The following is a 13,803-nucleotide window of genomic DNA, read 5'->3' as shown; positions in this document are numbered from 1 at the left end:
TAGGATTTGGGTGAATATCTAATAATATTCAGTATCAAACATACACAAAAGTAGAGAAAACTATAAAAGGGAGCAAATACTTTTTCCCAGCACTGTATAACTTATTTTTTATTTTTATTTTACCTTTATTTAAGTCAGTTAAAAACAAAATCTTATTTTCAATGACAGCGAGTTAACTGCCTGTTCAGGGGCAGAATGACAGCTTTGTACCTTGTCAGCTCAGGGATTTGAACTATCAACCTTTCGGTTACTAGTCCAATGCTACAACCACTAGGCCACCCCGCCACCCCACCCTTATATATGCCTCATGAGCTTAGTTATCTGTCACACCCCATCAGAACACAAAATATAAGCTCTTTATACTCCATTGTTTGTAAACATTGTAAATGTAAACAAACACTGTACAGCCTCATAACATGGTTAAACTATCATTTGGATACCATGGATGGTAAGTCCTTGCATCCATAGCTGTCTTTAAATTTGAGAGTAATTACATTTCTCCAGACCCATCACCCTGCTTTTTACCGAAATAGTGGTGGGGAAAACGCTTTGGGAATGTTTCAACTGCTGATTGCCACTTTAAGGCTCATGGTAAAGAGGGTTATCTTGAGGGGGAAATGCAAATCACATTTGCTGATGTGTTGAGGTGCAAAACGATGAAAGTTTCAGTTTTGCCGTTAGTCATCTCTACTAAAGCTAAGGATATTGAGTTGGAATATCTTCAAATCCTGGGATAGAAAAGACTGTAGGTCGATAACTACTTTCTTTCAGCGGTAGGCCTATATGAACAATGGTATGGACGCGGCTACTTGAACACATTGTGGCAAATTTAAAAGAAGATCAATCCATTATATAAAGGTTTGTTTTTGTGGAAGAGGTTCCACGGTGATCACAAAAACATTTATGAAGCCTTTGGGACATGCTTGTTGATCGTATAAGGTTATTAAAAAGGACCCTTGCTTCCTAAATGGTTTCAGTTCAACTTTAACACACATTCCACACACAAACCTCAGATCTATACACACCACGATGAGACTTGCCAAAAATATGACCCTCTCAAGAATCATAGATATTTGGCTTGAGTCCATGTTTTTCTCTATCAATTTTTCTTGTGCGGAATATAAAAACAAATAATAATAATGACAGACCTCACAGCCAAGATGTGGCTTCTGAATATATTCTTAAATAAGATTTATTTTACACCTCAAAACAGAAAAGTATGGGGGTCGGGCACGTGGTACATTGGGAATGTATTTACAACTGTAGTTTACATTTTTTTGGTGTAAGCTCAGAGAAAAATGTTAATACAGTCATAATAATTGCACTTCATAAATATCCACTGTTGCCAGCATTTCCACGTGACAAAGCCTCAGCGCTCTCTCCAGTTAATAAACTCAATTTACCAGTGAAATTTGACTGACCAAGGAAATGCTAATTTAGGACCATAGGACTGCTGCATTGATCAATTATTATAATTTTTTAAAAATATTTTCACTCGAGTCCCTCAAGCCAAGGCATTAGACATTTCAGTAATTTAAGTGCAGTACATTCAAGGGAAACTCACAGTCATAAATATTCAAATGTTCTGAATCCTAAAGTCAACGAATGACTCGGGCTCAACGCGTCTCAACCATGGGCTGAAACGGACCAGGAAAAAGCAGTGTACCTTGTCTCATCTCACATCACCCGAGAGAACAGGGCATGATTGTTTCACATCAAGACTCCCTTTTGGTCCCAGCTCTCACTCCTCCTATATGATAGTGCCCAGAAGTGAAAAGGGATATCCCACTTCTACCATACTTATAAAAGGGAGGCATGACAGGAATAGCACTATAACGGAACGAAGTCAAAAGCCTCCCATAGCAAAAAGCTGATTCAGCCTCATTTTTCAGATTCCTAAACTGGGTTTGTTTTTTGTGTGGGGGAGGGGGGGGGGGGGGGTTTAGGGAAAACAAATCTAGGGATTAAAAGGAATATATTAAAATAAATATATTAAAAGATGTATAACTAAACCACACACAAGAGGTCATGCTGGAAAACCTCTCAATCAGACAGTAACAATCTTCAATAGAGGAAAAAAAAAAAAAACTTTTTTTTTGTTGCAACATTTTCTTTTTAGTAAGTGTTTTCAAGATGTACTGTAGATTCCAGTGTTGTTTAGAGAAGATAGCTCTCTGGCTAGGTTACAGAACCAGAGCAGCGACTATGCCTTGTACCAGGACATCAGAAACTGCACGTCAGCTTGAGGAGGAATAACAAGAAACAATAAAAAAGCATTTTGAGACACTTTTCCCCCATAGCAGCCTATGCATATAATATACCTACAAATATAGAAAACAACAAAAATAGGTTCAAGTTTTCAAGTTTCTTAAATATATCATATCCAAACTACCCAATTCCAAACTCCAAAGTTAACAAAGTTTTTAAACTCCAAGCAGTGCAATTTATGGGATCAATTATAGAACAATAATTACTAATATTGTCACATATTTTTCATTCAACATTGTGACATTTGTGTGTACACGTCTGTATTTGTGTATGAGTTTTTGAGTGTGTGCATGTGTATGTATGAAAATGTGTGCGAGTATGATGTATTTCTTTAGGGACTAGAAAGCAGCCCTACCCTTTGGCCCTTTGGGGCCTTCTTTGTGACTATAGCACCCCAGTTGCTTTGTATTTGGATGGGGGAACAACAGAGGTGGCTGTATGCACTTTCATATCAAGCTAGAATTCTCACCAAAAAAGTTGAATCGACTCAAAACAACAACATCAACAATAAAACAAGAAAGGAACAAATACAAATAAAATCACCCCCAAATTCCTGTTGGCAAACCACACTATGGGACATCTGGAGAATCTTCTGTCAGGGCACCCAAAACCACCAAAACCCTTTTTCTCCCTGACTGATAAATAACCAGTCTGGGCTGGGAGGGAGAAACCCCCCAACCCGTCACCCAACACAAGATCCACTCTAACACCATCGCTTCCCTCCCTGGAGCCTCCGAGCTGCTTCAAGCCGTGCCAGTCTCAACAGGCCTATATGTCCCCAGGAAATCAAGGTCTTCTTCTCTGTCCCTCAGCTTTTGATCCAGATTTCGCATCATTCATTCATTCTTGTCCCCTGGCTCTCGCCCTCATCCCCCCACGCTCTATCTGTAAACTGGGAGGCGGATGTGCGCGTGCTGATGGTCCAACAGCCGTGGCACCGACACAGTCTCGTAGCCTTTGCCCAGCATCTGCTCTTTGATGCAGGGCGGGTGGACGTCGTTGATCAGGTACTCCAGAGACTGCAGGCTGCTGCTCAGCACCGATGTGTTGCACAGCTGGTTCTTACTGGGCAAGCTGCAGCACAGGCATCCCCCGCTCCCGCTGTCTATTGCGGGGTGGTGGTGGTGATGGTGGTGGTGATGGTGGGGATGATGGTGGTGGGGGTAGCCCATCTCCCTGTGCCCCCCAGTGGCTGGCCCTCGGGTGGTGGTCCCCAGGAGCTCCTGGTGCGGGTTGTAACAGTCACTGTCGGGGGTGACCAGCACGCTGTTCCAGGGTGGGGCAAAGTACTGGCCCACCGAGAAGTTCCCATGCATCCCCATGCAGTTCAGAGGGGAGGAGCTGACCTTGTCCAGGCACCCCCCACCCCCTCCACTTCCCCCCGTCAGGTGGTAGGGTCTGGAGGAGGAGGAGGATGACACCTGCGCCTGAGCCATGATCCCTGCACCCCCCGGGGCACCACAGCTTTCAGGGGACTTACTGATGGCCCCTCCTCCCCCGCTGCCCGCACTATACATGCGAAGCACAGCCTGCTGCTGCTGTTGCTGTTTCTGCCACAGGATGTAGTCCATGCTGTCCGAGTACATCCCGGCCTTCATGGTCTCGCCACTGTGCACCGCCAGCGGCAGCCCTGCCCCTGTGTACACCAGGTTAGGCTGGGGCGCCATGCCGCCCACGTAGCCGCCTCCCGAGGAGCAGGAGGATACCCCCATGATACCCCCCGCTCCCTGCTTGGAGGGGCTGGGGTTGGTAGAGGGTGCGGTGGAGGAGTTTGCACCCTGACACACCTGCTGCAGAGCCTGGGCCTGGCAGTGTTGGTTGATTTGATAGATGATGCTCTGGATGGAAGGGAGGTTGGACTGTGGGGGTAGCTGGACCAGGCCTCGTCCCCCTGTCACAGGGATCCCAGAGCCGGCCACAGTGACGTTAGGGGGCACCGAGAGGGAGAGGCCAGGGGCCTCGGGGGGCTGCGAGGGTCCAGTGTGGTACACCATCCGGCAGTGGCCATTGGCTAAAGTACTACTGCTAGGGGGAGGGTACGGGGCGACAGCTATTTGGGCTGGGGAAAGCTTAGTTCGCCTGCCTTCCGAGTTCTTGAGGACGCCCTTAGTGGGGGCGAAGGGGGAAGAGACCTTGACAATGGCCAGGAGGCCTGTGTAACCGCCTGTATGGAGGTGTGGGTAGGGGCTGTAGCGCTGGCTACCTGTGGTGTCAAAGCCGTTCACAGTCCGGTTAAGGTGCTTGTGCTGGGGCACTCTGATGTTGGTGGGGAAGATCTTGATGGAGAGTGGGCTGCTCTGCGTCTTCTGGGCGTAGGCATCCAGCTCAGCCACGCTGGGGTAGCGGGGAGAATGCATGGGAACCACCATGTCACCTGCAAGATAAATAGACAAGAGACACATGGGAGTGAGCACAAGAGACAGAGCTAAGCACGGAACAAAGTAATAAGTCCGTACAGGTCACCACACTTATAGGGTAGGACATTCAACAAGCACAACACTTACACAAATGACTGATGACTAGCTGAGAGAAATTGATGATAAAAATATTATGGGATCTGTTTTGTTAGACTTCAGTGCGGCTTTTGACATTATCGATCTTAGTCTGCTGATGGAAAAACATATGTGTTATGGCTTTAAACCTCTTACTATATTGTGGATAAAGAGTTACCTGTCTAACAGAATACAGAGGGTGTTCTTTAATGGAAGCCTCTCCAACATACTCCAGGTAGAATCAGGAATTCCCCAGGGCAGTGGTCTAGGCCCCTTACTTTTTAAAATCTTTACTAATGAAATGCCACTGGCCTTGAATAACGGCAGTGTGTCTAGGTACGCGGATGACTCAACACTATACAAGTCAGCTACTACAGCAAGTGAAATCACTGCTGCGCTTGAGATAGAACTGCAGTTAGTTTCAGAATGGGTGGCAAGGAGTAAGTTCATCTTAAATATTTCCAAAACTAAAAGCATTGTACTTGGGAAAAATCATTCACTAAACCTTAAACCTCAACTAAATCTTGTAATAAATAATGTGGAAATTGAGCAAGTTGAGGTGACTAAACTGCTTGGAGTAATCCTGGATTGTAAACTCTCATGGTCAAAACATATTGGTACAACAGTAGCTAAGACGGGGAGAAGTCTGTCCATAATAAAGAGCTGCTCTGCATTTTTAATAACACTATCAACAAGGCAGGTCCTACAGGCTCTAGTTTTGTCGTACTGTTCAGTCGTGGGTTCAGGTGCAACAAAGAGGGACCTTGGAAAATTACATTTTGGCTCAGAACAGGGCAGCACGGCTGACCAATGTATGTACACAGAGAGCTAACATTAATAATATGCATGTCAATCTCTCGTGGTACCAAGTGGAGAAGGAATGGACTTCATCACTACTTGTTTTTGTAAGAAGTGTTGACATGCTGAATGCACCGAGCTGTCTGTTTAAACTACTAGCACACAGCTCTGACACCCATGCATACTCTACAGGACATGCGATCAAAGGTCTCTTCACAATCCCCAAATCCAAAACAGACTATTGGAGTACTACATAGAGCAATGGCTACATGGAACTCTACTACGCATCAGGTAACTGGTGCAAGCAGTAGAATCAGATTTAAAAATACACCTTATGGTGTACAGCGAGGACTGTAAAGAGATACACACAGGCACAGACACACATTCACATGCTAAGACACGCACTCGACACACACACACACACACACACACACACACGTGGATTTTGTATTGTAGATATGTGATAGAGAGTAGCGGCTAGAGGGAACAGACTTAATGTGTTGTGAAGTGCTATGAAATGTAATGTCATGTAATATTTTAAAATTGTATATAACTGCCTTAATGTTGCTGGACCCCAGGACCCCTCCATCTCATTTTCACCCCCCCCCCCCCGAAAGTATATCCCACGACGAATGGATCTTTAAAAATAAAAAAAAACTAATTCTGTTGAAGGCTGGCACCTTAGGCACTGTTAAATCAGTGCTTTGTGAAATTAATTCAGACTCTCTTTAGCGTCGAATTGGGTTAGCCTTTGATATGAGGAGAGGGAGGAGGGGGAGGGGGTAGAGAAGCATATTTAATTGCAGTGGCACAGTTGAGATTTATAAGTAGTATCACTTACTGGGTTTTACCCTTCCTCAATGATTCGACCCAGGACTACTTGGAGATGGGGCGATGGAAACCCTAACTAAAATCACAATTAACCATCTGTAGGGAATTCTTAACCTGGTTTTAGGGTGAGCTAAATAATGAGAATAGCAAGTCACGTTTAATACAATGTGTTTCAACCCTGCTGCTACAAAACAATAAAGAATGAACATAGTAAAGTGTAACTCCAAAATGTTTAATTTTAAAATCTCTGAATTGTAAAGTTTAGATTAAAGTTGGCATATGGCTTATATAGTTTTTTATTTCTCTGTAATTTCAGTATTGGGGTCCACAGAATTCACTAGAACACATAGTAATATGCAGTCATATGTACGTACGTATTTCTATGGCTGTAACACTAGCTAGATATCCTGCCTAGTGCCAGAATTCCACTATCATAAGCAAGATCCTCTGTCACTCACAACTAAATGGTGGTTGTGGTACGCTACCTAGTACTTGGAGCCATTCCAAACCCCAAATGAAATCCCACAACGTCTGAGTTCGGTCACACAGACTAGTATTATTGGCCTTTACTCAGGTAGCGACAGCTTAATCGACCCAGAGATGAGGTGGCAAATCAGGAAAATGTCCCTTTCTAAAAGCCCACCATTATTTGTCAGTGTTGGGGGGTGGGGTACAGAGATTGGATTTAAATGATATTCAGGCAATTTCATGGCTACTTAAAGTTGACAGGCAAAGGTTTCCCTGTTTTTCCAAACCTTAACACTAAAACAGGCATGACTACCTGTCAACATTCTCTTTTGGAATGTTTGGAAAGGATGTCATTTGAGGGCATTGTGAAAATTCCAGAATTTGAAAATGTTCAACATATCACATGCTCGATATTGTACTGTTGAGAACACAATCAGAACTCAATTTCACATTTGATCAAGCTAATCTGTCAAGAGATAACCTTGATAGTCTGTCTGTAGCTAGCTACTGGGATTTCAAAGTAGTTTATATTTTTCACTAGTGCTGCACTGTGACAGTCGGTGGTCGGAGCAGATTTATGCTGCAGAATGAGAAGACAAGATGCTGTTCTCCTTCTATCTAACTATAATAAATCACTTGAAACGACACTACTGTTTACAGTGATCTTTATTAAGGGCCAGCTCAAAGTAGTAAGAGTGTTTGTGTATGAGTATATGCTTTTAAAAGCAATTTCCCTGGGAGAGATCATGATCATGGATGTTTTTGGCTAGCTAACCCACACTTGGGCTAGCTAATGTTTGCTTACTAGCTAGCTAACCTTGAATTCACAGTACAATTAGTAAGAAAGGGTCTAGCTATCTACATATGGTAACATTTGATCAGAAATAGCTTCATTGTTTTCATGTGATAGTTAGCCACATTTTGGTTAGCTAGTTAGCTTTTTGTCTGCAATGGCTGCAGCCAGTGTAGCTAGCTAGATAGTTTACTTCTTGGGAAACAATATGTATGCTAAGTTTATTAGCTAGGTAACTAGCTGGCTAACATTCATTATACATGTGTTGTTTCATACAACCAGTCTTAACAACTAAAACATTTAGCTAGCTAGTTAGCCAGCTAGTCTTAGCTGTTTGAATGGCAGCCTCAGCACATTACTTGGCAATAAACTGTCTAGCTATAGCTAGCTAATTAGCTATCTAGATTATATCTCATTATCTGAATATGAATAATTATTGACATACATGTTTATTTCCCAGATATACAAGTGTCTTCTCACATCCTGTCAGTTTCATTTGTTTAATTTCTGATCCAGAAAATTACTAATAAAAGCCATGTCTGTAGCTTGTGTTCCTTGCAGTATTAGCAATTGCTCTTTTTGAATTTTTATGCAAAAGCGAACAAAAAAAACACCAAGACTAAACAAAATAGAAACGCGCCAGTCAGCGAATGTCGTGGTGACCTGAGGAGTTTCGAGGCAAAGAGCTGTATGAGCGGGACTCACTCCATTTCAGTTTAAAGATACTTTACAGCCAAGCAGTCACCAACTCTTATTCTTCTGCTCCCATTACTGATAGCATGAGAAGTTCATTTATACTATTCAATGGGCCTCCAACTGTGAAAATGATTAAATCTACAAGATCCGTATCATAAAGGAAATAAATTGGGAGTTAGAGCTTGCATAGTATTTGCGTCTGTGAAATTGTGAATGCTCCAACTACAAGACAAGAAAATACTATTTTAATTTAACCTTTATTTAAATAGGCAAGTCAAGTAAGAACAAATGGTTATTTTACAATGACAGCCAAACCCTCCCCTAACCCAGACGACACTGGGCCAATTGTGCGCCGCCCTATGGGATGCCCAATCACGGCCGGTTGTGATACAGCCCAAGATCAAACCAGGGTCTGTAGTGACGCCTCTAGCACTGAGATGCAGTGCTTCAGACCGCTATGCCACCTGGGAGATTGTTGAAGTAAATAAAACATACTGATGCTTCAAGCAAATATATTAGGTCTACACATCACAACCTTTTCAATAGTCAATGACAGTACGATCAGACTCCAGCATCACAACTGGTCCTAAATAAGACAAGAGAGACAATGTAGTATCCCTTTTCTGCAGTCAAATCACCCTCACCCTTGAGTGGGGAATTTTATTCATATTTTTCATAATGAATTAAACAAATTTAAATGCTGGAAATCCAGTGTTTCTACGTGAAACGGTTTTGTTATATTTTAGTCTTCTGTGATATATGTATATAAAGTGTAATATCGGGATGCAAACTCTAAATATAATATGTTTCAACTGTATATCTGACATGGTACAGGTGTTTTTAAACCCATAACCATGAGTGTGAGGTGTATACTTTAGTTTCAAAGTAGATTTTTGTTTAAGACTATTTAGCCCACTGGAGTAAAAGGTTGAAAAAAAATACAATGTTATGTTTATGGCTGTAAATTAATCTGATCACATTGTAATGGGTTGGGCTGAAAGGGTCATATATGACTCGGAAACCAAGGAATGCTTGACTGTCCTTAGAAGGACACAGTACATATGTAGGAATGTCCTAATATGGACACCTTACAGGCATGAACATAGAGATCCAGATCAGTGGGCAGCAGGACTGAGGCTGCCTGACTGGGGCACAATTCTCCCAACCTAACCTTCCCTGGTGACAGCGTTGATTGCAACACGCTTTGATGTTCCCACAGGCAGGGGAAACTGACAGAAGACTTATTTAATGTGCTCCAAAGAAAAAAAATCTCGGCATTCGCCGGTCCACATGCAAATGGGCTGGCTGCATTTTTAAATAAACATATTTGATCATTACATGGTTTAAATGAGGAGCGATATTCTGCTTTGGCATATCAAGGGGCTGTGCCCCTCCTCACCCCCCTGCAACATGCCCATCATTCCCCCTAATTACTGCCACGTGAATTAAAAAAACGTTGCAAAACAACCAGAAAATTCATTCAAGGGTGGCAAATTCCCATTCCTTGTCAGTGACTGAGTCCATATTTTCCATGTCTGACTCTACTGTGCTGTCTCTCCTTCTGCTGCGGACAAAAGTTCCACTCCTCCCGATCTCCTCAGTCTCCTTCCATCTCTCCCTGGCTCGCCCGTTGTTTGTCAACAGGCAGAGCCTTTGGGGAGCGACCTGGCATCAAAGGGTTTCACACTTCAGAGGCCACAGGGATTAGAGGCTTGACAGGTCCCACAAAACCCATCTCAGCCCCACAAAGGCTTCCGGTTATTAGAGCCTACTGGCACCGAGGAAGAGGAGGAGGAGGCAAATGAGCGTCTGTGCTCTTTCGGATTCTAGTTGCCTACTATTCTGTTAGTTGCAGAGTTGATTAAATGTGACACACACACACACTTTGACGTGCTGTTTGATGTGCATGGCCAGGGGATCTTCATCCGTCTTCTCCCAGGAGGAGCTGTGGGTTTGCAGGATAAGTAAGCGAAGGGCATAGAGGAGGTGAAAGGAGAGCGCCTAACGGTGTTGAGGCCAGCTCTGCAGCGCTGCGGGACTTATTGGCTCCAGCTACAGTAGATCACAGCGTACAGATGTTACTGGCTGATAAACAGCCACCGAGGTGCCCGCCACTGCCTCCGCTGAGCTTCCCTACCTCCTCTTCACAGGGCTAGGATTTCCTGTACACACACTCACGTGTACACACACATGCACCTACGTGCATATGCGCACACAAACACAGTGGCATCAGTGGAGCATGTTGTTATGCTCTGCTCTGTGCACTCTGCTGAAATGTAGGGCAGGGACGACAACAGGTGCCTGTGCAGGCGACAGCCTGCAATGCCTCCTGGGCTAAATGCTTCACACTTGCTTCATTTCAACACACGACAGCCTTGTACGGATTAATTATTTCCCTTGGGGATGGAATAAGACACTTTTTATTTTCCACAACAAGGCATGAGGTGACGACCGGCACTCTCACATGCACATCTGAAACGGCATCACCGAACAGAGAAAAAACGGGAAAGACAAGCACGGCTTCATAGCGTAATGTTACAATATCACTATCCAAACCCAGACTTCATAGTGAGGTCATCCTCATACCATACGTTTCAATTGCGTATATACTATAGCAGTGAAGATAAAAGTGGCAGAGCCAGCACCGTACAGCTAGTGGTGGTGAGAGCTGGGAGCTGGGTTTGGCTCCCACGCCAGGGAGAGGAGATGGCAGGGAGGCAATTAACGGACTGACCTTCGTCCTTAATCACCCAGCGCCTGGCACACAATGCCTGTGTGTCAGAGCAGGCACATCTCGAAATGCCATGGCTCATTAGCGCCTCGCACCCGAGTGAGAGAGGCTATGTGTTTGTGTGTATACACCATAGCATGGCAAGACAGAACTGAAGAGAACTGAACAGCAGAGGGTCTTTCTCAACAGAATCGTGAAGCTCTTTAACCCCTAAGGTTTATTAGCATAATAAAAAAAAAATCCCCATACTCTGTCAGTTTAAGCCAGAAATATACGGGTTTTTTTTGCATTGGATGAGTCTCAATCCACCAAATCCGCCTATGTCGCACTTCTGCATCTGCGGTGAAAGGTAACAGAGTTAGAGCAGTGTCTGTTAGACCATGAGACATCCTCAAAATCCCTCTATGGAAAGATGACTCTCACAAACACAATTAGTGTTCTCCCTTTTACTCTACGACCTCCACAAGTGTCCGTCGGTAGACCAAGGAGAGTGATGAAGTGCTGCATCAGACGACCTGGCCTCCACAATAACCCTACCTCAGCCCAAATTGTTTGTATTTTTTTTTATTTAACAAGGCAAGTCAGTTAAGAACACATTCTTATTTACAATGACGGCCCCAATTGAGATGAAGTGGACCGTAGAGTGAAGGAAAAGCAGCCAACAAGTGCTCAGCATATGTGGGAATTCCTTCAAGACTGTTGGAAAAGCATTCCAGGTGAAGCTGGTTGGGAGAATGCCAAGAGTGTGCAAAGCTGTCATCAAGGCAAAGAGTGGCTACTTTGAACAATCTAAAAATATTTTGATTTGTTTAAAAAATGTTGGTTGCTACATGATTCCATATGTGTAATTTCATAGTTTTGATGTCTTCACTATTATTCTACAATGTAGAAAATAGTACAAGTAAAGAAAACCCCTTTTGACTGGTACTGTATACTGTATATAGACTGTTATGGAGTTAAATACATGTAATAAATAAAAATGTACATGTAATAAATCAAAAATAAACAAAATAAATATTTCTTATATTTACCTTTTAGTCGTTTAGCAGACTGTTTTATCCAGAGCTACTTACAGTAGTGAGTGCATTCATTTTCAAAGTGGTCCCATGTAGGAATCAAACCCACAACCCTGGCATTGCAAGCGCCATGCTCTACCAACTGAGCTACACAGTGCCTCTCCTATATCTGAGAGGGGTCCCAAGGAAAAAACATCCTTTTGGTATGTTTTTGGGACCATTTGTTGTTCCATGTAGTGAATCAGTTATTCAATGTGTCTGTATGGGCTAATGGCATTAAGTCCCCCGGAAATAAAAAAAAATAATAAAAAAAAATGTTTTACGATATTTTTCAAACTTCAAGGGGTCTTCAAATTCCAAATCAAATAGCAAAACAATCCTTGGTATGACTTTCTTAAAACAATTTCATATACCAGAATTAATAGTACCCCCCTCCCCCGGCTTAGACAGGGCTTAGACACTAAAAGAACAAAGCAGACGGGGTGGATGTAACTGTTCTCCCCTCTGTCTTTTGAGTGACGTGGAGCTCCCCAAGCACATCATCCTTGGGGTGCCCCTGTGCCATCTTTGTGGGTGGTTTGTGTGCTCGTGTGTAGCTCAATCCTGAACACTCAATTAACACTCCTTTAATTAGCCAGCGGTACTCTGAATTTTGATGAACACATTTTTCTGTGTATGGGGTTGGAGGAGGGAAGGGTACGAAACAGCAATAAGGAGAGATTTGGGAACGGGATCAGACTCTAAAAAATCCATTAAATTTGGTGCACTTCTTCCAAGTGAGGGGTCAAATTGTGTTGATCAATAGAAGCAGTGGCAGATGGACTGAGCAGGAGAGTGTAGAGTTAGGCGAGGTGGGGGCAAAGGAGAAAGTAAGGGAGGGAGGGAGGGAGGGAGGGAGGGAGGGAGGGAGGGAGGGAGGGAGGGAGGGAGGGAGGGAGGGAGGGAGGGAGGGAGGGAGGGAGGGAGGGAGGGAGGGAGGGCAGAAAAGGAGAGACAGACAGGGATGAGGAGTCAGAGGTTGTGCAGAGAGAGTGCAGTATGAAATTCAGAGGAGCATAAAACTGCTTTGCATTCTAATTAGTGGCTTAATTGAATATTCACAGGAATAAGCCGGAAAGAACTGCCTGAAATCCTCTCCCTCCTTTCTCCCATTTATTAGAGCTCCAAATGTTCTGAAATCATGAGCAGGTTGGAGACATTTCTAGTTAGTAGTGAAACCAACGGGTAACACCGACACATCAGATCTGCTATGTTCTCAATCTTTACTCTCAGCCAATGGCAGCAATGTGGCGCTTACTTATACACATTCATCCATCCCCTCTTTCTTTCTACAGCAACAAAGCCAAAGAAAATACCATTTAAGTTTAAGAGAAAAAAGGGTTGTAAAGACCATGTGGTTGAGCGGTTTGCAATGATGTCTTCACAGAACGATGAGCACATAACACGCATTAGCTTTGACCAAATAAGCAGAGGCTGTGAGGATAACAGGGTTAGGGCAATTCCAACAGGAGTTGATTCGTAGTGAGAGAAAGAGCGAGAGAGAGAGAGAGAGAGATGAAAGAAAACACTAGGTCAGCAGCAGTGCAACATCCACCAGGTTCACCGGGAACTTTTTCTCCAGAGAAGAGAAGCTGCTGTTAAATGTGCATGAGCTGTCAGCACGAGCGAAGCCCAAAGAGGGCATTATCCGCTGCAGTCCGGGGCCCCATC

At 43.7% G+C, this 13,803-nt stretch overlaps 1 protein-coding gene across 2 annotated transcripts in view; it reads right to left on the bottom strand.

Moving 5' to 3' along the window:
* Window positions 1–1,163: 1,163 nt before the first annotated feature.
* The window catches only part of LOC110535764 (protein FAM222A), an 81,701-nt gene continuing 69,061 nt past the window's right edge, over window positions 1,164–13,803 (bottom strand). For both annotated transcript variants that reach the window (XM_021621003.2, XM_036935559.1), the window contains one exon: window positions 1,164–4,642. In XM_021621003.2, coding sequence (XP_021476678.1) covers window positions 3,150–4,637 — 1,488 coding nt within the window. In that variant the 5' untranslated portion in view covers window positions 4,638–4,642 and the 3' untranslated portion in view covers window positions 1,164–3,149. The remainder of the gene's footprint in view (window positions 4,643–13,803) is intronic.

The sequence above is a fragment of the Oncorhynchus mykiss genome, chromosome 11, assembly GCF_013265735.2.
Source record: "Oncorhynchus mykiss isolate Arlee chromosome 11, USDA_OmykA_1.1, whole genome shotgun sequence".
Taxonomy (NCBI): domain Eukaryota; kingdom Metazoa; phylum Chordata; class Actinopteri; order Salmoniformes; family Salmonidae; genus Oncorhynchus; species Oncorhynchus mykiss.
This window is presented reverse-complemented; position numbering and strand designations above follow the sequence as displayed.